Consider the following 26,489-nt stretch of genomic DNA (forward strand, 5'->3'; position numbering starts at 1 on the left):
ACTCCAACATACACCCCCCTCCCCAAAATCCACTCTTTCTATCTCAGCACTTCAAGTGAGGAATGAGCTTCACAAGATCAAGGTGCGGAAGGCTGCAGGTCCAGATGGCGTCAGCTCCAGGCTCCTGAGATGCTGTGCAGATGAACTGTGTGGCATCCTAGGTTATCTGTTCAACCTGAGCCTGTCACTGGGGAAAGTACCACAACTGTGGAAGACCTCCTGTGTGGTACCGGTACCAAAGACCTCCCATTCCAAGGACCTCAGCAGCTACAGGCCGGTAGCCCTGACATCGCATCTGATGAAGACCCTCGAGAGGTTGGTTCTAAACCATCTGCTCCCCCTGGTGAGGTCTTCATTGGATCCGCTGCAGTTTGCTTACCAGCCTGGCATTGAGGTGGAGGACGCCATCATCTACCTCCTGCACCGAGCTCTGACTCACCTGGAGAAGCCTGGAAGCACTGTGAGGATCATGTTCTTTGATTTCTCCAGTGCTTTCAACACCATCCAGCCACGACTTCTGAGAGACAAGCTGGAGCTATCGGGAGTGGACCACCACATGTCCCAGTGGATACTGGACTACCTCACAGGCCGCCCACCGTATGTGAGGACACAGGGCTGTGTCTCTGACACGCTGGTCTGCAGTACGGGGGCCCCACAGGGAACTGTGCTGGCACCGTTCCCCTTCACCCTCTACACTGCGGACTTCTCCATCAACTCTCCATGCATGTAAATGTTGCTGAACTGCAGAGCTGCTTCAGTGACAGACTGCTGCATCCTAGATGCATGAAGGAGCGTTTCTGCAGGTCCTTCCTCCCTGCAGCTGTCAGACTGTACAATCAGAACTGCTCCCAACAATCATAGATGTTTACATCTGCGCTGTATCTTGCACTATTTTATCAACCGATTCACACGACAACCTGGGTTTGCCTCTTATCTGTATTTAATTTTAAATAATTTAATAACTGTACAGTACTCTGTTTAAAGTAACCATTGTCCTTGATGTAAATATGTAAGAAAAAATTGTGTATGTTTCTGTTCTGTGACCTGTGTACTGTTTTTAAGAATAAGAACAACTTTATTGATCCTGAGGGAAATTCTTTTGTCATGTACATGCTCAAAGCAGCAGGAGAGACAGAGGAACAGATAAATAAGAATAGTAAGAATAGTAGTATACAGTACTATACAGCAGTAGGATAGTGCAAGACATAGTATCAAATAACTCTAACGAAGTAATATAAATGAATGTATCCTGGAGAATAAATAACTGAACTATCAGTGCAGGCGATTCTAGAAAGTATTGTGCAATAGGATAAAGGGAGTAGCAGCGTATGATGGGGGGATGAAACAAATATTCAATATTCAATAAGTACTCTTGGGTAATATTGCACGGTCTGGGAGGGAACAGAATAACATTGGTAATAGTCTCAGGAAAATCACCTACAGAGTGAGGAAGAGTTAAACAGTCTTATTGCCACCCGTACAAAGGATTTACTGTGGCGGTCAGTTCTGCATTTCGGGGCAATGAGTCTTTTGCTGCGTTTGCTCCGATGGTCCATCATGGGGGCGTGCATGGGGTGGGAGGGGTTGTCCATGATAGAAAGAAGCTTTTTTTAGCATTCTCCTCTCAGACACCTCCTCCAGGTTCTCCAGTCTGACACCCAGGACAGAACCAGCCTTTTTAATCAGTTTGTTCAGCCTGTTGGCATCAGCTGTCTTCACCCCACTTCCCCAGCACACAGCTGCAAAGAACACGACGCTCTCCAACAAAGAGTGATACAACATAGTCAGCATTTTCCCACCAACATTGAAGGACCTGAGCCGCCTCAGTAGGAAAATATCTGCAATGTTTGGTTTTCTTCCTGAATACTATCGTTGTTTATATTTACTGCAGGAAGAAACGGTAAAAACGATGTTTTACAAAGAAAACGCTCGAAAGCCTGTGAACAAAGACGAAACCAAAACACTCCCCTCCCTTTCCCATTGGTCGAAAAATGTACCATGTCGACCAATCAAAAAATGATATGGCAACAGTGCATTTAGTTGTTAAGAAATGGGGGGAAGTTTTAGGAGTGACGGCGGTGTTTGAGATGTGAGAGATTTCCGACGTTTAGCACAAATCTTGTGTAGTTAGTGTGTAGTTAGTGTGTAGTGTAGTCAATAGTTTTGTTGTGTGTGTCAGAACAATGAGGCGGCTGCTGAATGTTACAGGTGTTACAGCAGTGATACATCTGCTGCTGTCAGGCCTGCAGGTATCAGGCTGCTGTTCTCCTTTATCTCATAGTGGACAGAAATTATTTTTTGGAGTGGCACAAATAATTTGTGTGGCATCAAATTTGATGCAGAACAGCTGGTTGTTCTGTAAATAGTTTGAAATGTTTGTTTTTAGGTAAACAGCTGCAAAAAACTTTGTTTGCAAAACTCAGTAACTGTTTTGAAGTAGTAACTATATAATTAATTGCCCAACATTGGTCATTATATCCTGTATGTTGCAGACAGAGTTACAGACTCTCTCCCAGACCACAGACTCAGACTCATAATACAAGTCAAAGCTTTACAAATATATAAAAAAAAAAGGAAGTTGTGTTTTCAAAATTTGGATTTCAAGTTATTTTTACTTCCAATAGTGTTAACATACTACACAGGTCATGAACAAGATTTTTTACATTTTCATTGTAAGTGGGCTAAAGCAGTTAATTAAAAGTAGTCTAACATAAATGTAAATGCTGTAATTTGATTATTTTAATAAACATGTAACTTGGATGGATTTGATGCTGGCGTGACCACAGTGCACACGTCTGATGTCGCTCACAGTGGTCCAAGGGACGCTCAGGGAGTTTGTGCGTTCGCTCAGACACATGAAAAATTAGAGGGAACGTTGGTCGGACATGCTGTGGTCGACTTAGTCCGTAATCCAACCAACCAGTGGGGCATCCACCTGCATTTCCGTGAGCTTATTCCCCAGCAGTGATGGTCTGATCGTGTTAAAAGCACTAGAGAAGTCAAAGAACATGACCCTCACAGTGCTCCCATCAATGTCCAGATGAGAATAAGCCTGGTCCAGCAGGTAGATGATGGCATCCTCCACGCCGATACGAGGTTGATAAGCAAACTGCAGGGGGTCCAGCCAGGGCTCCACGAGCAGATGTTTCAGGATGAGTCTCTCCAGCGTCTTCATGACATGTGAGGTCAGAGCCACTGGCCTGTAGTCACCGAGGGTCGACGGGTTGATCTTTTTAGGGACAGGAACCAGGCAGGATGTCTTCCAGAGTGATGGGACTCTCTGCATTTCCAGACTCATGCTGAAGATCCGTTGTAGAACTCCAGACAGCTGGGAAGCACAGCACCTGAGGGCCCTGGGACTGACACCGTCAGGGCCAGCAGCTTTGCCGGAGTGGAGTCTGCCCAATTCTTTTTTGATGTCATCTGCTGAGAGGGACAGGGTGAGACAGTCTGAGGGGGCAGGAGAGGGGGGAGGAGAAACGAGAAGATGGGTTTGGACGCAGCAGACGCAGGGCAGTCAAACCTATTGAAGTGCAGATTTAGGTTGTTAGCGCTTTCGACGTCCCCATCCATCCCAACACCTCTCTTTTGTCTCAGGCCAGTGATGGCCCGCATTCCATTCCACACCTCCCTGTTGTATGTGTGTCTTTCTGGCTGCTGTTACAACCAAATTTCCCCTTGTGGGACAATTATTGGATTATTCTATTCTATTCTATTCTGAACCTTCTTCAGCTCTGAACAGATGATGAAACACTGAATGATTTCAAGCACTTTGTCTAATAAACTTACATCTTTCATTCTTTATACAGATTGAGTCTCTGTGGTTTGTCAGAGATCAGCTGGGATTATCTGGCAGCAGCGCTGAAGTCCAACCCCTCCCATCTGAGAGTGCTGGACCTGAGTAACAACTACATGCTGCAGGATTCAGGAGTGAAGCATCTGTGTGGTTTCCTGGAGAGTCCAGGATGTAAACTTGAAACTCTGGGGTCAGTCACCATGTTTTAGTTGTGCTGAGATGAATATGATGTGAAAGTTGTGCTGACACTAAACTGCAGACATCAGGCTGATATTATACTGATCCACACTGAGGATCTTCATGGTAAAGTCTGTTTTCTTCTTCTCTGGTTTAGTCCATTGACTGCAGCAGAACAATGCTCACATTTCAAACAGTGATACTCAACGTATGGCCCGCGGCCCACACGCGGCCTGCCCACCTTTCCTGATTCAGAGAGAGGGGACCCTGATTAACTGTGTAGCTTCTTCCTCACAGTTCTAAGTATCAGACACAACAATGAATAATCCACAGCTGACTGTCTTTAGCAGGTCAAAGGTCACGGCACACAGCAGACAGTCAGAAATCTTCTAACTCTGATCATTTATCAGTTGTGACACTGTGAGACTTGATCAGAGGTGTGATCATCACAGCAGAGGCCTTTGTGTCAAAGTCACTGAGGATCAAACAGAAACACATGAAGCAGATTTTCCTCTTCTGCCTTTTTATAGCAGATAACCTTCAAAATCTTCTGCAGTCGATCAAAAACTGAAGCAAACCATGAATCAACATGTGAACATGAGCTGATGCTGCTGAAGTGAAGCAAAGTTACAGAGGTTTGATTACAGACACAGCTGAGAGTTTGTAATCTGTCATCATTTTAAAAAGTTTCCATTGAACAGCAGAAACGAGGCTTTACTGTCAGAGCCCGACAGCACTGAACACAACAGCAGACTGGTGGCTAATAAACAGTGAATGATGCAGAAACAGATGTTTGAAGCTGTTCTTGGAGGACACTGAGAGAGAGAGAGCTGTGCAGGCAGGAACAGCCAAAGTCAGAGAGAATTCATCAGCATATTTATCAAACGTGAAGCGTAGTTTGGATCTTCTTTTGCTGCTGGTTCACTCAGTTTTGGTTGGAGACAGATGAAACCTGCAGCTTCAGGATCTGTGAGCTGTCCACTTTCAGCCCCGACGGCGTGTCCGTGTCCGTGCCGTCGAGTGAACGATCCACGCTCTGTGTTTCCATCTTTGTGTGTTTAGCTGCTCTCATTTACTGTTTTAGCTGTTTGCTGCTGGTTGAAATAGTTTGTGAGCTTTAAGCTGAGATTCTGGCAAAATACATTTATATTAAACATCGATTCAGGATTGAATGAATCAACATCGTTTTATTCCAATTCAAACCATTTAAATGGGAACATGAATTTTTTACAGCCGCCTCTAATGCTGGGTAATGTCAGCTGGTCCATGTGCAGCTGGCTGTGAGACTCGGGGAGCGTCTACAAAGTGCAACACTGAAAGAACATCATCCATAAATATTGAGGAATAACTGGACTCTCATACAGCGAGACTCAAATGCCTTTAAACATCAGCTTATCCTGCTGATCCAAGTCCAACACTGAGTTTGTAAAAACATGTTTGTCAATCATTTTGTTTGGTTTGTGAGGAAAATGATTCAATAACTTGCTGCTAATACACAACATTTCATCATATTTCCTCATAACCCTCTTTTGTCTGACCATTTGATCCCATTTGAATTTGCAATAAAGGATCCACAGAGTTTGGTGACAATAATGACAGTAGATGTTTGTGTGAAAGTGCTGGAAGCAAATGAGTGTGTGATGTTCTTTCAGTGTTGCACTTTGTAGACGCTCCCTGAGCACTGGTCTCACAGCCAGCTGCACATAGAGACCAGTGTTGTTAGTCCAGGTCAGAAGATGACTTGTTGGAATGGAAATGAGCTTGTAGTTTGTCTGCTTTAATCATGTCACTGGAAAAAGGTGTTGGACTTCAAATATGTCCGTTTCTTTCACACTTCACCTTTAAAAGTGAAGCCATGTGGTTCCTGGAAGGAAAAACATGACTTACTGTGGCGGTCAGTTCTGCATTTCGGGGCAATGAGTCTTTTGCTGCGTTTGCTCCGATGGTCCATCATGGGGGCGTGCATGGGGTGGGAGGGGTTGTCCATGATAGAAAGAAGCTTTTTTAGCATTCTCCTCTCAGACACCTCCTCCAGGTTCTCCAGTCTGACACCCAGGACAGAACCAGCCTTTTTAATCAGTTTGTTCAGCCTGTTGGCATCAGCTGTCTTCACCCCACTTCCCCAGCACACAGCTGCAAAGAACACGACGCTCTCCAACAAAGAGTGATACAACATAGTCAGCATTTTCCCACCAACATTGAAGGACCTGAGCCGCCTCAGTAGGAAAATATCTGCAATGTTTGGTTTTCTTCCTGAATACTATCGTTGTTTATATTTACTGCAGGAAGAAACGGTAAAAACGATGTTTTACAAGGAAAACGCTCGAAAGCCTGTGAACAAAGACGAAACCAAAACACTCCCCTCCCTTTCCCATTGGTCGAAAAATGTACCATGTCGACCAATCAAAAAATGATATGGCAACAAGGCATTTAGTTGTTAAGAAATGGGGGGAAGTTTTAGGAGTGACGGCGGTGTTTGAGATGTGAGAGATTTCCGACGTTTAGCACAAATCTTGTGTAGTTAGTGTGTAGTTAGTGTGTCGTGTAGTCAATAGTTTTGTTGTGTGTGTCAGAACAATGAGGCGGCTGCTGAATGTTACAGGTGTTACAGCAGTGATACATCTGCTGCTGTCAGGCCTGCAGGTATCAGGCTGCTGTTCTCCTTTATCTTATAGTGGACAGAAATTATTTTTTGGAGTGGCACAAATAATTTGTGTGGCATCAAATTTGATGCAGAACAGCTGATTGTTCTGTAAATAGTTTGAAATGTTTGTTTTTAGGTAAACAGCTGCAAAAAACTTTGTTGTTTGCAAAACTCAGTAACTGTTTTGAAGTAGTAACTATATAATTAATTGCCCAACATTGGTCATTATATCCTGTATGTTGCAGACAGAGTTACAGACTCTCTCCCAGACCACAGACTCAGACTCATAATACAAGTCAAAGCTTTACAAATATATATAAAAAAAAAGGAAGTTGTGTTTTCAAAATTTGGATTTCAAGTTATTTTTACTTCCAATAGTGTTAACATACTACACAGGTCATGAACAAGATTTTTTACATTTTCATTGTACGTGGGCTAAAGCAGTTAATTAAAAGTAGTCTAACATAAATGTAAATGCTGTAATTTGATTATTTTAATAAACATGTAACTTGGATGGATTTGATGCTGGCGTGACCACAGTGCACACGTCTGATGTCGCTCACAGTGGTCCAAGGGACGCTCAGGGAGTTTGTGCGTTCGCTCAGACACATGAAAAATTAGAGGGAACGTTGGTCGGACATGCTGTGGTCGACTTAGTCCGTAATCCAACCAACCAGTGGGGCATCCACCTACATTTCCGTGAGCTTATTCCCCAGCAGTGATGGTCTGATCGTGTTAAAAGCACTAGAGAAGTCAAAGAACATGACCCTCACACTGTGCTCCCATCAATGTCCAGATGAGAATAAGCCTGGTCCAGCAGGTAGATGATGGCATCCTCCATGCCGATACGAGGTTGATAAGCAAACTGCAGGGGGTCCAGCCAGGGCTCCACGAGCAGATGTTTCAGGATGAGTCTCTCCAGCGTCTTCATGACATGTGAGGTCAGAGCCACTGGCCTGTAGTCACCGAGGGTCGACGGGTTGATCTTTTTAGGGACAGGAACCAGGCAGGATGTCTTCCAGAGTGATGGGACTCTCTGCATTTCCAGACTCATGTTGAAGATCCGTTGTAGAACTCCAGACAGCTGGGAAGCACAGCACCTGAGGGCCCTGGGACTGACACCGTCAGGGCCAGCAGCTTTGCCGGAGTGGAGTCTGCCCAATTCTTTTTTGATGTCATCTGCTGAGAGGGACAGGGTGAGACAGTCTGAGGGGGCAGGAGAGGGGGGAGGAGAAAGGAGAAGATGGGTTTGGACGCAGCAGACGCAGGGCAGTCAAACCTATTGAAGTGCAGATTTAGGTTGTTAGCGCTTTCGACGTCCCCATCCATCCCAACACCTCTCTTTTGTCTCAGGCCAGTGATGGCCCGCATTCCATTCCACACCTCCCTGTTGTATATGTGTCTTTCTGGCTGTTGTTACAACCAAATTTCCCCTTGTGGGACAATTATTGGATTATTCTATTCTATTCTATTCTGAACCTTCTTCAGCTCTGAACAGATGATGAAACACTGAATGATTTCAAGCTCACACTTTGTCTAATAAACTTACATCTTTCATTCTTTATACAGATTGAAGGACTGTGATTTGTCAGAGATCAGCTGTGATTATCTGGCAGCAGCACTGAAGTCCAACCCTACATATCCCAGTGTACTGGACCTGAGCGTAAACTTCAGCAACTTGTGGGATTCAGGAGTGAAGCAACTGTGTGTTCTACTGGAGAATCCACGATGTCGGTTTCAAACTCTGAGGTCAGTCACCATGTTTTAGTTGTGCTGAAACTTTCTGTATCCCAATTCAGGGTCTGCAACCTTAAAGTACGCAGCCTTAATGATCCACAAGGGCCGCATACCGAAAGCCTGCTAAGGCCGGAAGTGCGAGGCTTGTGGGCTTCTGAAATGGGACGGTCTAGCCTCCGTCACGCTGCCCAGGTTGCCTAGTGTCAGGAGTTTTCCTGTATTGCAACCCAGGTTGGAATAAAACGCTCAGATAGGTTACCGTGTACACGGGGAGACTCAGAGAGACTCTCCCTTTTAGCATAAAGAGGTAGTCTTTTATTTAAAGCACATACAGGAAGTGATACAGGAAGAGATAAAATAGCTGCTGCGTGCAGACTGGAGTACAGAGTGTAACTTCCCCATTTAAGAGTCTGCACAAAGTGTGACTTACTGAAAGAGCAAACATAAACATAAAGAGCAAAAGATAAAGTAATAAAATAAAATAATAATAAAAATGCCAAAATCCTGAAATCTTTTGACACCTAGCAATCATGATACTAACAGATGGAAATGTTTCATACTGTCACGGACACAGGAGGGACTCAAACGCAGACTGAAATCACGAGATTAGTTTGTTTATTTTCCACACACATTGAGTGCAATATTTAAAGAAATGAGTCCAGGGGTCACGAAGGCAGTTTGGGGAAAACACAAGCAGAAATTCACACACAATAATGCGTTGGTGACACAGTTCTTATCTTCTCAAAATCAGACATGAATGAAAAGGTTGATGATGGATCAGGTCCACACACACAAAGTGTACAATAGACATTTTCACTACTCAGACTACATCTCTGCTAACATATTGATCAGACTCGTGTGTTTGATTAATCTGTGATAAAGAATAAAGGTGATCTACTTACTAGCAGATAGGGAAAGGCTCTGTTTTGCTCTTTGACAATTTTCAGCATGTTTAATTCATAAGGCCCTATCAGGTCCTTTTATTCCCTCAGCTATGATGGAAGTGACGGCCAGGAGGACTTCAATTTGTCCATGTTACTCCAATACACTAAACATGTCTTTGTAGCCAGTCTGAGTTTGGTTCCTGCAGTTTGTGCTTCATAAACAGAGCTGAAGCAGAGGCAGCGTGTGCCTGCAGGTGAATGTACACTGCTGTTATAAGAGCTGTGGAAACTCAAAAGGACGTAACCATACTGCTGACAGTTCCAGGACCGTCACAGAGTTACAGCATCATTTGTGACCATAAAGACAGAAAGCTCATCCAAATCCTGGGATTAACAGTCTGTCCTGGTGGTGTCCAGTCAAACACGTCTCTGTGAAAGCTTCAATCCAACAGGCTCCAAAATCTTTCTGCTCATTTCCTCACCGGGTTCTTGATGCTCCTGTACCATCTCTCTGTCGTCCTCCTCGCTCCCTCTTTGCACTCACAGTCTTTGTGCATCATTAACACTCACATGTGGAAAACCAAAGTTTGACTGAGCAGAAGATGATCATCAGTGACGCTGTCTTTAAAATACTCTTGTTAGAAATGTACGACTTTAATGTGAAACATTCAGAGTTTTTTCTCTTGTTGTGTTTGTTTGAAGCTGCTTCCTGTTGGCTTCAGCTGTTTGGAGTTTCCATTTTCTAAACTTCTACATTCTGAACCTTCTTCAGCTCTGAACAGATGATGAAACACTGAATGATTTCAAGCACTTTGTCTAATAAACTTACATCTTTCATTCTTTATACAGATTGATGGACTGTGGTTTGTCAGAGATCAGCTGTGATTATCTGGCAGCAGCACTGAAGTCCAACCCCTCCCATCTGAGAGAGCTGGACCTGAGTAATAAGTACTCCTGGTTGTCGACTAAGAACAAGCTGCAGGATTCAGGAGTGAAGCATCTGTGTGGTTTCCTGGAGAGTCCAGGATGTAAACTTGAAACTCTGAGGTCAGTCACATGTTTTAGTTGTGCTGAGATGAATATGATGTGAAAGTTGTGCTGACACTAAACTGCAGACATCAGGCTGATATTATACTGATCCACACTGAGGATCTTCATGGTAAAGTCTGTTTTCTTCTTCTCTGGTTTAGTCCATTGACTGCAGCAGAACAATGTTCACATTTCAAACAGTGATACTCAACGTATGGCCTGCGGCCCACACGCGGCCTGCCCACCTTTCCTGATTCAGAGAGAGTGGACCCTGATTAACTGTGTAGCTTCTTCCTCACAGTTCTAAGTATCAGACACAACAATGAATAATCCACAGCTGACTGTCTTTAGCAGGTCAAAGGTCACGGCACACAGCAGACAGTCAGAAATCTTCTAACTCTGATCATTTATCAGTTGTGACACTGTGAGACTTGATCAGAGGTGTGATCATCACAGCAGAGGCCTTTGTGTCAAAGTCACTGAGGATCAAACAGAAACACATGAAGCAGATTTTCCTCTTCTGGCTTTTTATAGCAGATAACCTTCAAAATCTTCTGCAGTCGATCAAAAACTGAAGCAAACCATGAATCAACATGTGAACATGAGCTGATGCTGCTGAAGTGAAGCAAAGTTACAGAGGTTTGATTACAGACACAGCTGAGAGTTTGTAATCTGTCAGCATTTTAAAAAGTTTCCATTGAACAGCAGAAACGAGGCTTTACTGTCAGAGGCCGACAGCACTGAACACAACAGCAGACTGGTGGCTAATGAACAGTGAATGATGCAGAAACAGATGTTTGAAGCTGTTCTTGGAGGACACTGAGAGAGAGACAGCTGTGCAGGCAGGAACAGCCAAAGTCAGAGAGAATTCATCAGCATATTTATCAAACGTGAAGCAGAGTTTGGATCTTCTTTTGCTGCTGGTTCACTCAGTTTTGGTTGGAGACAGATGAAACCTGCAGCTTCAGGATCTGTGAGCTGTCCACTTTCAGGCCCGACGGCGTGTCCGTGTCCGTGCCGTCGAGTGAACGATCCACGCTCTGTGTTTCCATCTTTGTGTGTTTAGCTGCTCTCATTTACTGTTTTAGCTGTTTGCTGCTGGTTGAAATAGTTTGTGAGCTTTAAGCTGAGATTCTGGCAAAATACATTTATATTAAACATCGATTCAGGATTGAATGAATCAACATCGTTTTCTTCCAATTCAAACCATTTAAATGGGAACATGAATTTTTTACAGCCGCCTCTAATGCTGGGTAATGTCAGCTGGTCCATGTGCAGCTGGCTGTGAGGCTCAGGGAGCGTCTACAAAGTGCAACACTGAAAGAACATCATCCATAAATATTGAGGAATAACTGGACTCTCATACAGCGAGACTCAAATGCCTTTAAACATCAGCTTATCCTGCTGATCCAAGTCCAACACTGAGTTTGTAAAAACATGTTTGTCAATCATTTTGTTTGGTTTGTGAGGAAAATGATTCAATAACTTGCTGCTAATACACAACATTTCATCATATTTCCTCATAACCCTCTTTTGTCTGACCATTTGATCCCATTTGAATTTGCAATAAAGGATCCACAGAGTTTGGTGACAATAATGACAGTAGATGTTTGTGTGATGGAAGCAAATGAGTGTGTGATGTTCTTCAGTGTTGCACTTTGTAGATGCTCCCTGAGCACTGGTCTCACAGCCAGCTGCACATAGAGACCAGTGTTGTTAGTCCAGGTCAGAAGATGACTTGTTGGAATGAAAATGAGCTTGTAGTTTGTCTGCTTTAATCATGTGACTGGAAAAAGGTGTTGGACTTCAAATATGTCCGTTTCTTTCACACTTCACCTTTAAAAGTGAAGCCATGTGGTTCCTGGAAGGAAAAACACGACTTTTTCAAGTCTTTGTCCTGTTTTTATGAGAAATGTACGACTTTAATGTGAAACATTCAGAGTTTTTTCTCTTGTTGTGTTTGTTTGAAGCTGCTTCCTGTTGGCTTCAGCTGTTTGCAGTTTCCATTTTCTAAACTTCTACATTCTGTTTCTTGTTTTTGTTTTTCTATTGTGGACTGCTGTCCCCCTCAATGGAGCTCAGAGTTTTAGGGACAATGGTGTTCTTTATCACATTTTTTACGGCATCTGTGTCCGGAGAGCACGTGGAGGTCCGACCTCCCATTGTTTACAGCAGGGATCAGCCGTTTGCCCTTGGGGCCTCCACTGCGATTCCATCTGTTATTATGGGGAATGTGAGATCTCTCCCCAATAAAGTAGACGAACTGGCAGCTCTTACCCGACATCAGAGGTGCTACAGGGAGTGCAGCCTGATGTGCTTCACAGAGTCGTGGCTAACTGCGCTAACTCCGGACTCACACATAAACATGGATGGTTTTCATCTGATCCGGGCCGACAGAACAACAGAGAGTGGTAAGAAGAGAGGAGGGGGTCTGGCTGTGTTTGTGAACGATAGATGGGGTAACTCTGGGCATTTATTTATCAAAGAGACGCTATGCTGTAAGGACATCGAGCTGCTAGCGGTTAGCATGAGACCGTACTATCAACCGCGAGAGTTTACACACGTGATTATGATAGCTGTGTATGTCCCGCCCTCTGCTAACGCTGCAGCAGCCTGTGAGGTCCTGCACACTGTAACCAGCAGACTCCAAACACAGCACCCTAAGGCCCTTTTCCTGATCTCTGGGGACTTTAATCACATCTCCCTGTCCTCCACTCTCCCCACCTTCACCCAGTATGTTACCTGCCACACCAGAGACAATAAAACATTGGACTTATTGTATGCCAACACCAAGGAGGCATACAGCTCATCACCTCTCCCTCCCCTGGGGGGCTCAGATCACAATCTGGTTCATCTCCAGCCTGTGTATAAACCTCTAGTACACAGAGAACCAGTAGTGAAACGCACAGTAAGGAAATGGTCAGCAGAGACTGAAGAGGCCCTGAGGGACTGTTTCCGTTCTACTGTGTGGGACAACCTCTGCAGCCCCCTGGAGGATGACCTCAACAGCATCACAGACTGCACTACGGATTACATGAATTTCTGTGTGGACAACACCACACCCATCAAAAAGGTACGGTGTTTTTCTAACAACAAGCCATGGATAAATCCAGAAATTAAGGCTCTCCTCAAGGAGAAGAAGAGAGTCTTTAGATCTGGAGACAAACAGGAGCTGAGAGTTGTTCAGAAGAAGCTGAAATGGAAGATAAGGCAAGGAAAGGAAAACTACAGGAGGAAGATGGAAGAGCAGCTGCAACAGGACAACATCAGAGGGGTTTGGAACAGCCTGAAGACAATCTCAGGACAAAAACCAACCCCCCAGGCTGCAGGAGACTTGGGGTGGGTGAATGACCTAAATAAATATTTTAATAGGTTTGATCAACCACCCACCCCTCCCACAGCATCGTCCCCCCTGCTGCAATCTCCTTCATCTTCAGGGACTACCTGTCCTTCATCTCAGGACTTCACACCTCCCAGCTCTCAGTCATCACACCCTCCCCCGGCTTCTGTGGACTCCAACATACACCCCCCTCCCCCAAAATCCACTCTTTCTATCTCAGCACTTCAAGTGAGGAACGAGCTTCACAAGATCAAGGTGCAGAAGGCTGCAGGTCCAGATGGCGTCAGCTCCAGGCTCCTGAGATGCTGCGCAGATGAACTGTGTGGCATCCTAGGATATCTGTTCAACTTGAGCCTGTCACTGGGGAAAGTACCACAGCTGTGGAAGACCTCCTGTGTGGTACCGGTACCAAAGACCTCCCATTCCAAGGACCTCAGCAGCTACAGGCCGGTAGCCCTGACATCGCATCTGATGAAGACCCTCGAGAGGTTGGTTCTAAACCATCTGCGCCCCCTGGTGAGGTCTTCATTGGATCCGCTGCAGTTTGCTTACCAGCCTGGCATTGGGGTGGAGGACGCCATCATCTACCTCCTGCACCGAGCTCTGACTCACCTGGAGAAGCCTGGAAGCACTGTGAGGATCATGTTCTTTGATTTCTCCAGTGCTTTCAACACCATCCAGCCACGACTTCAGAGGGACAAGCTGGAGCTATCGGGAGTGGACCACGACATGTCCCAGTGGATACTGGACTACCTCACAGGCCGCCCACCGTATGTGAGGACACAGGGCTGTGTCTCTGACACGCTGGTCTGCAGTACGGGGGCCCCACAGGGAACTGTGCTGGCACCGTTCCTCTTCACCCTCTACACTGCAGACTTCTCCATCAACTCTCCATGCATGTAAATGTTGCTGAACTGCAGAGCTGCTTCAGTGACAGACTGCTGCATCCTAGATGCATGAAGGAGCGTTTGTGCAGGTCCTTCCTCCCTGCAGCTGTCAGACTGTACAATCAGAACTGCTCCTAACAATCATAGATGTTTACATCTGCGCTGTATCTTGCACTATTTTATCAACCGATTCACACGACAACCTGGGTTTGCCTCTTATCTGTATTTAATTTTAAATAATTTAATAACTCTACAGTACTCTGTTTATAGTAACCATTGTCCTTGATGTAAATATGTAAGAAAAAATTGTGTATGTTTCTGTTCTGTGACCTGTGTACTGTTTTTAAGAATAAGAACAACTTTATTGATCCCGAGGGAAATTCTTTTGTCATGTACATGCTCAAAGCAGCAGGAGAGACAGAGGAACAGATAAATAAGAATAGTAAGAATAGTAGTATACAGTACTATACAGCACTGTATAGGATAGTGCAAGACATAGTATCAAATAACTCTAACGAAGTAATATAAATGAATGTATCCTGGAGAATAAATAACTGAACTATCAGTGCAGGCGATTCTAGAAAGTATTGTGCAATAGGATAAAGGGAGTAGCAGCGTATGATGGGGGGATGAAACAAATATTCAATATTCAATAAGTACTCTTGGGTAATATTGCACGGTCTGGGAGGGAACAGAATAACACAGGTAATAGTCTCAGGAAAATCACCTACAGAGTGAGGAAGAGTTAAACAGTCTTATTGCCACCGGTACAAAGGATTTCCTGTGGCGGTCAGTTCTGCATTTCGGGGCAATGAGTCTTTTGCTGCGTTTGCTCCGATGGTCCATCATGGGGGCGTGCATGGGGTGGGAGGGGTTGTCCATGATAGAAAGAAGCTTTTTTAGCATTCTCCTCTCAGACACCTCCTCCAGGTTCTCCAGTCTGACACCCAGGACAGAACCAGCCTTTTTAATCAGTTTGTTCAGCCTGTTGGCATCAGCTGTCTTCACCCCACTTCCCCAGCACACAGCTGCAAAGAACACGACGCTCTCCAACAAAGAGTGATACAACATAGTCAGCATTTTCCCACCAACATTGAAGGACCTGAGCCGCCTCAGTAGGAAAATATCTGCAATGTTTGGCTTTCTTCCTGAATACTATCGTTGTTTATATTTACTGCAGGAAGAAACGGTAAAAACGATGTTTTACAAGGAAAACGCTCGAAAGCCTGTGAACAAAGACGAAACCAAAACACTCCCCTCCCTTTCCCATTGGTCGAAAAATGTACCATGTCGACCAATCAAAAAATGATATGGCAACAGGGCATTTAGTTGTTAAGAAATGGGGGTAAGTTTTAGGAGTGACGGCGGTGTTTGAGATGTGAGAGATTTCCGACGTTTAGCACAAATCTTGTGTAGTTAGTGTGTAGTTAGTGTGTAGTGTAGTCAATAGTTTTGTTGTGTGTGTCAGAACAATGAGGCGGCTGCTGAATGTTACAGGTGTTACAGCAGTGATACATCTGCTGCTGTCAGGCCTGCAGGTATCAGGCTGCTGTTCTCCTTTATCTCATAGTGGACAGAAATTATTTTTTGGAGTGGCACAAATAATTTGTGTGGCATCAGATTTGATGCAGAACAGCTGATTGTTCTGTAAATAGTTTGAAATGTTTGTTTTTAGGTAAACAGCTGCAAAAAACTTTGTTGTTTGCAAAACTCAGTAACTGTTTTGAAGTAGTAACTATATAATTAATTGCCCAACATTGGTCATTATATCCTGTATGTTGCAGACAGAGTTACAGACTCTCTCCCAGACCACAGACTCAGACTCATAATACAAGTCAAAGCTTTACAAATATATAAAAAAAAGGAAGTTGTGTTTTCAAAATTGGAGTTCAAGTTATTTTTACTTCCAATAGTGTTAACATACTACACAGGTCATGAACAAGATTTTTTACATTTTCATTGTAAGTGGGCTAAAGCAGTTAATTAAAAGTAGTCTAACATAAATGTAAATGCTGTAATTTGATTATTTTAATAAACATGTAACTTGGATGGATTTGATGCTGGCGTGACCACAGTGCACACGTCTGATGTCGCTCACAGTGGTCCAAGGGACGCTCAGGGAGTTTGTGTGTTCGCTCAGACACATGAAATATTAGAGGGAACGTTGGTCGGACATGCTGTGGTCAACTTAGTCCGTAATCCAACCAACCAGTGGGGCGTCCACCTGCATTTCCGTGAGCTTATTCCCCAGCAGTGATGGTCTGATCGTGTTAAAAGCACTAGAGAAGTCAAAGAACATGACCCTCACAGTGCTCCCATCAATGTCCAGATGAGAATAAGCCTGGTCCAGCAGGTAGATGATGGCATCCTCCACACCGATACGAGGTTGATAAGCAAACTGCAGGGAGTCCAGCCAGGGCTCCACGAGCAGATGTTTCAGGATGAGTCTCTCCAGCGTCTTCATGACATGTGAGGTCAGAGCCACTGGCCTGTAGTCACCGAGGGTCGACGGGTTGATCTTTTTAGGGACAGGAACCAGGCAGGATGTCTTCCAGAGTGATGGGACTCTCTGCATTTCCAGACTCATGTTGAAGATCCGTTGTAGAACTCCAGACAGCTGGGAAGCACAGCACCTGAGGGCCCTGGGACTGACACCGTCAGGGCCAGCAGCTTTGCCGGAGTGGAGTCTGCCCAATTCTTTTTTGATGTCATCTGCTGAGAGGGACAGGGTGAGACAGTCTGAGGGGGCAGGAGAGGGGGGAGGAGAAAGGAGAAGATGGGTTTGGACGCAGGAGACGCAGGGCAGTCAAACCTATTGAAGTGCAGATTTAGGTTGTTAGCGCTTTCGACGTCCCCATCCATCCCAACACCTCTCTTTTGTCTCAGGCCAGTGATGGCCCGCATTCCATTCCACACCTCCCTGTTGTATATGTGTCTTTCTGGCTGCTGTTACAACCAAATTTCCCCTTGTGGGACAATTATTGGATTATTCTATTCTATTCTATTCTGAACCTTCTTCAGCTCTGAACAGATGATGAAACACTGAATGATTTCAAGCACTTTGTCTAATAAACTTACATCTTTCATTCTTTATACAGATTGAAGGACTGTGGTTTGTCAGAGATCAGCTGTGATTATCTGGCAGCAGCACTGAAGTCCAACCCTACATATCCCAGTGTACTGGACCTGAGCGTAAACTTCAGCAACCTGCAGGATTCAGGAGTGAAGCAACTGTGTGTTCTACTGGAGAATCCACGATGTCGGTTTCAAACTCTGAGGTCAGTCACCATGTTTTAGTTGTGCTGAAACTGTCTGTATCCCAATTCAGGGTCTGCAACCTTAAAGTACGCAGCCTTAATGATCCACAAGGGCCGCATACCGAAAGCCTGCTAAGGCCGGAAGTGCGAGGCTTGTGGGCTTCTGAAATGGGACGGTCTAGCCTCCGTCACGCTGCCCAGGTTGCCTAGCAATCATGATACTAACAGATGGAAATGTTTCATACTGTCACGGACACAGGAGGGACTCAAACGCAGACTGAAATCACAAGATTAGTTTGTTTATTTTCCACACACATTGAGTGCAATATTTAAAGAAATGAGTCCAGGGGTCACGAAGGCAGTTTGGGGAAAACACAAGCAGAAATTCACACACAATAATGCGTTGGTGACACAGTTCTTATCTTCTCAAAATCAGACATGAATGAAAAGGTTGATGATGGATCAGGTCCACACACACAAAGTGTACAATAGACATTTTCACTACTCAGACTACATCTCTGCTAACATATTGATCAGACTCGTGTGTTTGATTAATCTGTGATAAAGAATAAAGATGATCTACTTACTAGCAGATAGGGAAAGGCTCTGTTTTGCTCTTTGACAATTTTCAGCATGTTTAATTCATAAGGCCCTATCAGGTCCTTTTATTCCCTCAGCTATGATGGAAGTGACGGCCAGGAGGACTTCAATTTGTCCATGTTACTCCAATACACTAAACATGTCTTTGTAGCCAGTCTGAGTTTGGTTCCTGCAGTTTGTGCTTCATAAACAGAGCTGAAGCAGAGGCAGCGTGTGCCTGCAGGTGAATGTACACTGCTGTTATAAGAGCTGTGGAAACTCAAAAGGACGTAACCATACTGCTGACAGTTCCAGGACAGTCACAGAGTTACAGCATCATTTGTGACCATAAAGGCAGAAAGCTCATCCAAATCCTGGGATTAACAGTCTGTCCTGGTGGTGTCCAGTCAAACACGTCTCTGTGAAAGCTTCAATCCAACAGGCTCCAAAATCTTTCTGCTCATTTCCTCGCCGGGTTCTTGATGCTCCTGTACCATCTCTCTGTCGTCCTCCTCGCTCCCTCTTTGCACTCACAGTCTTTGTGCATCATTAACACTCACATGTGGAAAACCAAAGTTTGACTGAGCAGAAGATGATCATCAGTGACGCTGTCTTTAAAATACTCTTGTTAGAAATGTACGACTTTAATGTGAAACATTCAGAGTTTTTTCTCTTGTTGTGTTTGTTTGAAGCTGCTTCCTGTTGGCTTCAGCTGTTTGGAGTTTCCATTTTCTAAACTTCTACATTCTGAACCTTCTTCAGCTCTGAACAGATGATGAAACACTGAATGATTTCAAGCTCACACTTTGTCTAATAAACTTGCATCTTTCATTCTTTATACAGATTGGAGAGCTGTGATTTGTCAGAGATCAGCTGTGATCATCTGGCAGCAGCGCTGAAGTCCAACCCCTCCCATCTGAGAGAGCTGGACCTGAGTAATAACCCCTCCCATCTGAGACAGCTGTCCCTGAGTACCAACAACTACCTGCAGGATTCAGGAGTGAAGCATCTGTGTGGTTTCCTGGAGAGTCCAGGATGTAAACTTGAAACTCTGAGGTCAGTCACATGTTTTAGTTGTGCTGAGATGAATATGATGTGAAAGTTGTGCTGACACTAAACTGCAGACATCAGGCTGATATTATACTGATCCACACTGAGGATCTTCATGGTAAAGTCTGTTTTCTTCTTCTCTGGTTTAGTCCATTGACTGCAGCAGAACAATGTTCACATTTCAAACAGTGATACTCAACGTATGGCCCGCGGCCCACACGCGGCCTGCCCACCTTTCCTGATTCAGAGAGAGGGGACCCTGATTAACTGTGTAGCTTCTTCCTCACAGTTCTAAGTATCAGACACAACAATGAATAATCCACAGCTGACTGTCTTTAGCAGGTCAAAGGTCACGGCACACAGCAGACAGTCAGAAATCTTCTAACTCTGATCATTTATCAGTTGTGACACTGTGAGACTTGATCAGAGGTGTGATCATCACAGCAGAGGCCTTTGTGTCAAAGTCACTGAGGATCAAACAGAAACACATGAAGCAGATTTTCCTCTTCTGGCTTTTTATAGCAGATAACCTTCAAAATCTTCTGCAGTCGATCAAAAACTGAAGCAAACCATGAATCAACATGTGAACATGAGCTGATGCTGCTGAAGTGAAGCAAAGTTACAGAGGTTTGATTACAGACACAGCTGAGAGTTTGTAATCTGTCAGCATTTTAAAAAGTTTCCATTGAACAGCAGAAACGAGGCTTTACTGTCAGAGGCCGACAGCAGTGAACACAACAGCAGACTGGTGGCTAATGAACAGTGAATGATGCAGAAACAGATGTTTGAAGCTGTTCTTGGAGGACACTGAGAGAGAGAGAGAGCTGTGCAGGCAGGAACAGCCAAAGTCAGAGAGAATTCATCAGCATATTTATCAAACGTGAAGCAGAGTTTGGATCTTCTTTTGCTGCTGGTTCACTCAGTTTTGGTTGGAGACAGATGAAACCTGCAGCTTCAGGATCTGTGAGCTGTCCACTTTCAGCCCCGACGGCGTGTCCGTGTCCGTGCCGTCGAGTGAACGATCCACGCTCTGTGTTTCCATCTTTGTGTGTTTAGCTGCTCTCATTTACTGTTTTAGCTGTTTGCTGCTGGTTGAAATAGTTTGTGAGCTTTAAGCTGAGATTCTGGCAAAATACATTTATATTAAACATCGATTCAGGATTGAATGAATCAACATCGTTTTCTTCCAATTCAAACCATTTAAATGGGAACATGAATTTTTTACAGCCGCCTCTAATGCTGGGTAATGTCAGCTGGTCCATGTGCAGCTGGCTGTGAGGCTCAGGGAGCGTCTACAAAGTGCAACACTGAAAGAACATCATCCATAAATATTGAGGAATAACTGGACTCTCATACAGCGAGACTCAAATGCCTTTAAACATCAGCTTATCCTGCTGATCCAAGTCCAACACTGAGTTTGTAAAAACATGTTTGTCAATCATTTTGTTTGGTTTGTGAGGAAAATGATTCAATAACTTGCTGCTAATACACAACATTTCATCATATTTCCTCATAACCCTCTTTTGTCTGACCATTTGATCCCATTTGAATTTGCAATAAAGGATCCACAGAGTTTGGTGACAATAATGACAGTAGATGTTTGTGTGATGGAAGCAAATGAGTGTGTGATGTTCTTCAGTGTTGCACTTTGTAGATGCTCCCTGAGCACTGGTCTCACAGCCAGCTGCACATAGAGACCAGTGTTGTTAGTCCAGGTCAGAAGATGACTTGTTGGAATGAAAATGAGCTTGTAGTTTGTCTGCTTTAATCATGTGACTGGAAAAAGGTGTTGGACTTCAAATATGTCCGTTTCTTTCACACTTCACCTTTAAAAGTGAAGCCATGTGGTTCCTGGAAGGAAAAACACGACTTTTTCAAGTCTTTGTCCTGTTTTTATGAGAAATGTACGACTTTAATGTGAAACATTCAGAGTTTTTTCTCTTGTTGTGTTTGTTTGAAGCTGCTTCCTGTTGGCTTCAGCTGTTTGGAGTTTCCATTTTCTAAACTTCTACATTCTGTTTCTTGTTTTTGTTTTTCTATTGTGGACTGCTGTCCCCCACAATGGAGCTCAGAGTTTTAGGGACAATTGTGTTCTTTATCACATTTTTTACGGCATCTGTGTCCGGAGAGCACGTGGAGGTCCGACCTCCCATTGTTTACAGCAGGGATCAGCTGTTTGCCCTCGGGGCCTCCACTGCCCTGCCTACCGCCGAGCGAGCCAACATCCTCTGTGAGGTGAGGAGGAAGAGACGCGGTTCTCGGGCCGGGATCGGGCGTCGCAGTAAAGTTAGGAGGTACCGGCCAGCGATTCCATCTGTTATTATGGGGAATGTGAGATCTCTCCCCAATAAAGTAGACGAACTGGCAGCTCTTACCCGACATCAGAGGAGCTACAGGGAGTGTAGCGTGATGTGCTTCACAGAGTCATGGCTAACTGCGCTAACTCCGGACTCACACATAAACATGGATGGTTTTCATCTGATCCGGGCCGACAGAACAACAGAGAGTGGTAAGAAGAGAGGAGGGGGGGTCTGGCTGTGTTTGTGAACGATAGATGGGGTAACTCTGGGCATTTATTTATCAAAGAGACGCTATGCTGTAAGGACATCGAGCTGCTAGCGGTTAGCATGAGACCGTACTATCAACCGCGAGAGTTTACACACGTGATTATGATAGCTGTGTATGTCCCGCCCTCTGCTAGCGCTGCAGCAGCCTGTGAGGTCCTGCACACTGTAACCAGCAGACTCCAAACACAGCACCCTCAGGCCCTTTTCCTGATCTCTGAGGATTTTAATCACATCTCCCTGTCCTCCACTCTCCCCACCTTCACCCAGTATGTTACCTGCCACACCAGAGACAATAAAACATTGGACTTATTGTATGCCAACACCAAGGAGGCATACAGCTCATCACCTCTCCCTCCCCTGGGGGGCTCAGATCACAATCTGGTTCATCTCCAGCCTGTGTATAAACCTCTAGTACACAGAGAACCAGTAGTGAAACGCACAGTAAGGAAATGGTCATCAGAGACTGAAGAGGCCCTGAGGGACTGTTTCCGTTCTACTGTGTGGGACAACCTCTGCAGCCCCCTGGAGGATGACCTCAACAGCATCACACTCTGCATTACGGATTACATGAACTTCTGTGTGGACAACACCATACCCATCAAAAAGGTATGGTGTTTTTCTAACAACAAGCCATGGATAGATTCTGAAATTAAGGCTCTCCTCAAGGAGAAGAAGAGAGTCTTTAGATCTGGAGACAAACAGGAGCTGAGAGTTGTTCAGAAGAAGCTGAAATGGAAGATAAGGCAAAGAAAGGAAAACTACAGGAGGAAGATGGAAGAGCAGCTGCAACAGGACAACATCAGAGGGGTTTGGAACAGCCTGAAGACAATCTCAGGACAAAAACCAACCCCCAGGCTGCAGGAGACTTGGGTGGGTGAATGACCTAAATAAATATTTTAATAGGTTTGATCAACCACACACCCCTCCCACAGCATCGTCCCCCCTGCTGCAATCTCCCTCATCTTCAGGGACTGCCTGTCCTTCATCTCAGGACTTCACACCTCCCAGCTCCCAGTCATCACACCCTCCCCCGGCTTCTGTGGACTCCAACATACACCCCCCTCCCCCAAAATCCACTCTTTCTATCTCAGCACTTCAAGTGAGGAATGAGCTTCACAAGATCAAGGTGCGGAAGGCTGCAGGTCCAGATGGCGTCAGCTCCAGGCTCCTGAGATGCTGTGCAGATGAACTGTGTGGCATCCTAGGTTATCTGTTCAACCTGAGCCTGTCACTGGGGAAAGTACCACAGCTGTGGAAGACCTCCTGTGTGGTACCGGTACCAAAGACCTCCCATTCCAAGGACCTCAGCAGCTACAGGCCGGTAGCCCTGACATCGCATCTGATGAAGACCCTCGAGAGGTTGGTTCTAAACCATCTGCTCCCCCTGGTGAGGTCTTCATTGGATCCGCTGCAGTTTGCTTACCAGCCTGGCATTGAGGTGGAGGACGCCATCATCTACCTCCTGCACCGAGCTCTGACTCACCTGGAGAAGCCTGGAAGCACTGTGAGGATCATGTTCTTTGATTTCTCCAGTGCTTTCAACACCATCCAGCCACGACTTCTGAGAGACAAGCTGGAGCTATCGGGAGTGGACCACCACATGTCCCAGTGGATACTGGACTACCTCACAGGCCGCCCACCGTATGTGAGGACACAGGGCTGTGTCTCTGACACGCTGGTCTGCAGTACGGGGGCCCCACAGGGAACTGTGCTGGCACCGTTCCCCTTCACCCTCTACACTGCGGACTTCTCCATCAACTCTCCATGCATGTAAATGTTGCTGAACTGCAGAGCTGCTTCAGTGACAGACTGCTGCATCCTAGATGCATGAAGGAGCGTTTCTGCAGGTCCTTCCTCCCTGCAGCTGTCAGACTGTACAATCAGAACTGCTCCCAACAATCATAGATGTTTACATCTGCGCTGTATCTTGCACTATTTTATCAACCGATTCACACGACAACCTGGGTTTGCCTCTTATCTGTATTTAATTTTAAATAATTTAATAACTGTACAGTACTCTGTTTATAGTAACCATTGTCCTTGATGTAAATATGTAAGAAAAATTGTGTATGTTTCTGTTCTGTGACCTGTGTACTGTTTTTAAGAATAAGAACAACTTTATTGATCCTGAGGGAAATTCTTTTGTCATGTACATGCTCAAAGCAGCAGGAGAGACAGAGGAACAGATAAATAAGAATAGTAAGAATAGTAGTATACAGTACTATACAGCAGTAGGATAGTGCAAGACATAGTATCAAATAACTCTAACGAAGTAATATAAATGAATGTATCCTGGAGAATAAATAACTGAACTATCAGTGCAGGCGATTCTAGAAAGTATTGTGCAATAGGATAAAGGGAGTAGCAGCGTATGATGGGGGATGAAACAAATATTCAATATTCAATAAGTACTCTTGGGTAATATTGCACGGTCTGGGAGGGAACAGAATAACATTGGTAATAGTCTCAGGAAAATCACCTACAGAGTGAGGAAGAGTTAAACAGTCTTATTGCCACCCGTACAAAGGATTTACTGTGGCGGTCAGTTCTGCATTTCGGGGCAATGAGTCTTTTGCTGCGTTTGCTCCGATGGTCCATCATGGGGGCGTGCATGGGGTGGGAGGGGTTGTCCATGATAGAAAGAAGCTTTTTTTAGCATTCTCCTCTCAGACACCTCCTCCAGGTTCTCCAGTCTGACACCCAGGACAGAACCAGCCTTTTTAATCAGTTTGTTCAGCCTGTTGGCATCAGCTGTCTTCACCCCACTTCCCCAGCACACCGCTGCAAAGAACACGACGCTCTCCAACAAAGAGTGATACAACATAGTCAGCATTTTCCTACCAACATTGAAGGACCTGAGCCGCCTCAGTAGGAAAATATCTGCAATGTTTGGCTTTCTTCCTGAATACTATCGTTGTTTATATTTACTGCAGGAAGAAACGGTAAAAACGATGTTTTACAAAGAAAACGCTCGAAAGCCTGTGAACAAAGACGAAACCAAAACACTCCCCTCCCTTTCCCATTGGTCGAAAATGTACCATGTCGACCAATCAAAAATGATATGGCAACAGTGCATTTAGTTGTTAAGAAATGGGGGGAAGTTTTAGGAGTGACGGCGGTGTTTGAGATGTGAGAGATTTCCGACGTTTAGCACAAATCTTGTGTAGTTAGTGTGTAGTTAGTGTGTAGTGTAGTCAATAGTTTTGTTGTGTGTGTCAGAACAATGAGGCGGCTGCTGAATGTTACAGGTGTTACAGCAGTGATACATCTGCTGCTGTCAGGCCTGCAGGTATCAGGCTGCTGTTCTCCTTTATCTCATAGTGGACAGAAATTATTTTTGGAGTGGCACAAATAATTTGTGTGGCATCAAATTTGATGCAGAACAGCTGGTTGTTCTGTAAATAGTTTGAAATGTTTGTTTTTAGGTAAACAGCTGCAAAAAACTTTGTTTGCAAAACTCAGTAACTGTTTTGAAGTAGTAACTATATAATTAATTGCCCAACATTGGTCATTATATCCTGTATGTTGCAGACAGAGTTACAGACTCTCTCCCAGACCACAGACTCAGACTCATAATACAAGTCAAAGCTTTACAAATATATAAAAAAAAAGGAAGTTGTGTTTTCAAAATTTGGATTTCAAGTTATTTTTACTTCCAATAGTGTTAACATACTACACAGGTCATGAACAAGATTTTTTACATTTTCATTGTAAGTGGGCTAAAGCAGTTAATTAAAAGTAGTCTAACAAAAATGTAAATGCTGTAATTTGATTATTTTAATAAACATGTAACTTGGATGGATTTGATGCTGGCGTGACCACAGTGCACACGTCTGATGTCGCTCACAGTGGTCCAAGGGACGCTCAGGGAGTTTGTGCGTTCGCTCAGACACATGAAATATTAGAGGGAACGTTGGTCGGACATGCTGTGGTCGACTTAGTCCGTAATCCAACCAACCAGTGGGGCGTCCACCTGCATTTCCGTGAGCTTATTCCCCAGCAGTGATGGTCTGATCGTGTTAAAAGCACTAGAGAAGTCAAAGAACATGACCCTCACAGTGCTCCCATCAATGTCCAGATGAGAATAAGCCTGGTCCAGCAGGTAGATGATGGCATCCTCCACGCCGATACGAGGTTGATAAGCAAACTGCAGGGGGTCCAGCCAGGGCTCCACGAGCAGATGTTTCAGGATGAGTCTCTCCAGCGTCTTCATGACATGTGAGGTCAGAGCCACTGGCCTGTAGTCACCGAGGGTCGACGGGTTGATCTTTTTAGGGACAGGAACCAGGCAGGATGTCTTCCAGAGTGATGGACTCTCTGCATTTCCAGACTCATGCTGAAGATCCGTTGTAGAACTCCAGACAGCTGGGAAGCACAGCACCTGAGGGCCCTGGGACTGACACCGTCAGGGCCAGCAGCTTTGCCGGAGTGGAGTCTGCCCAATTCTTTTTTGATGTCATCTGCTGAGAGGGACAGGGTGAGACAGTCTGAGGGGGCAGGAGAGGGGGAGGAGAAAGGAGAAGATGGGTTTGGACGCAGGAG

At 44.8% G+C, this 26,489-nt stretch overlaps 1 protein-coding gene across 2 annotated transcripts in view; it reads left to right on the plus strand.

Moving 5' to 3' along the window:
- Positions 1–26,489, plus strand: part of LOC102078974 (NACHT, LRR and PYD domains-containing protein 12-like) — a 95,634-nt gene that overhangs the window by 40,638 nt on the left and 28,507 nt on the right. For both annotated transcript variants that reach the window (XM_025905471.1, XM_025905472.1), the window contains 3 exons: positions 8,187–8,366; positions 10,088–10,285; positions 17,593–17,772. In XM_025905471.1, the coding sequence (XP_025761256.1) occupies positions 8,187–8,366; positions 10,088–10,285; positions 17,593–17,772 (558 nt within the window). The remainder of the gene's footprint in view (positions 1–8,186; positions 8,367–10,087; positions 10,286–17,592; positions 17,773–26,489) is intronic.

This window comes from Oreochromis niloticus, linkage group LG3 (genome assembly GCF_001858045.2).
Source record: "Oreochromis niloticus isolate F11D_XX linkage group LG3, O_niloticus_UMD_NMBU, whole genome shotgun sequence".
NCBI lineage: Eukaryota > Metazoa > Chordata > Actinopteri > Cichliformes > Cichlidae > Oreochromis > Oreochromis niloticus.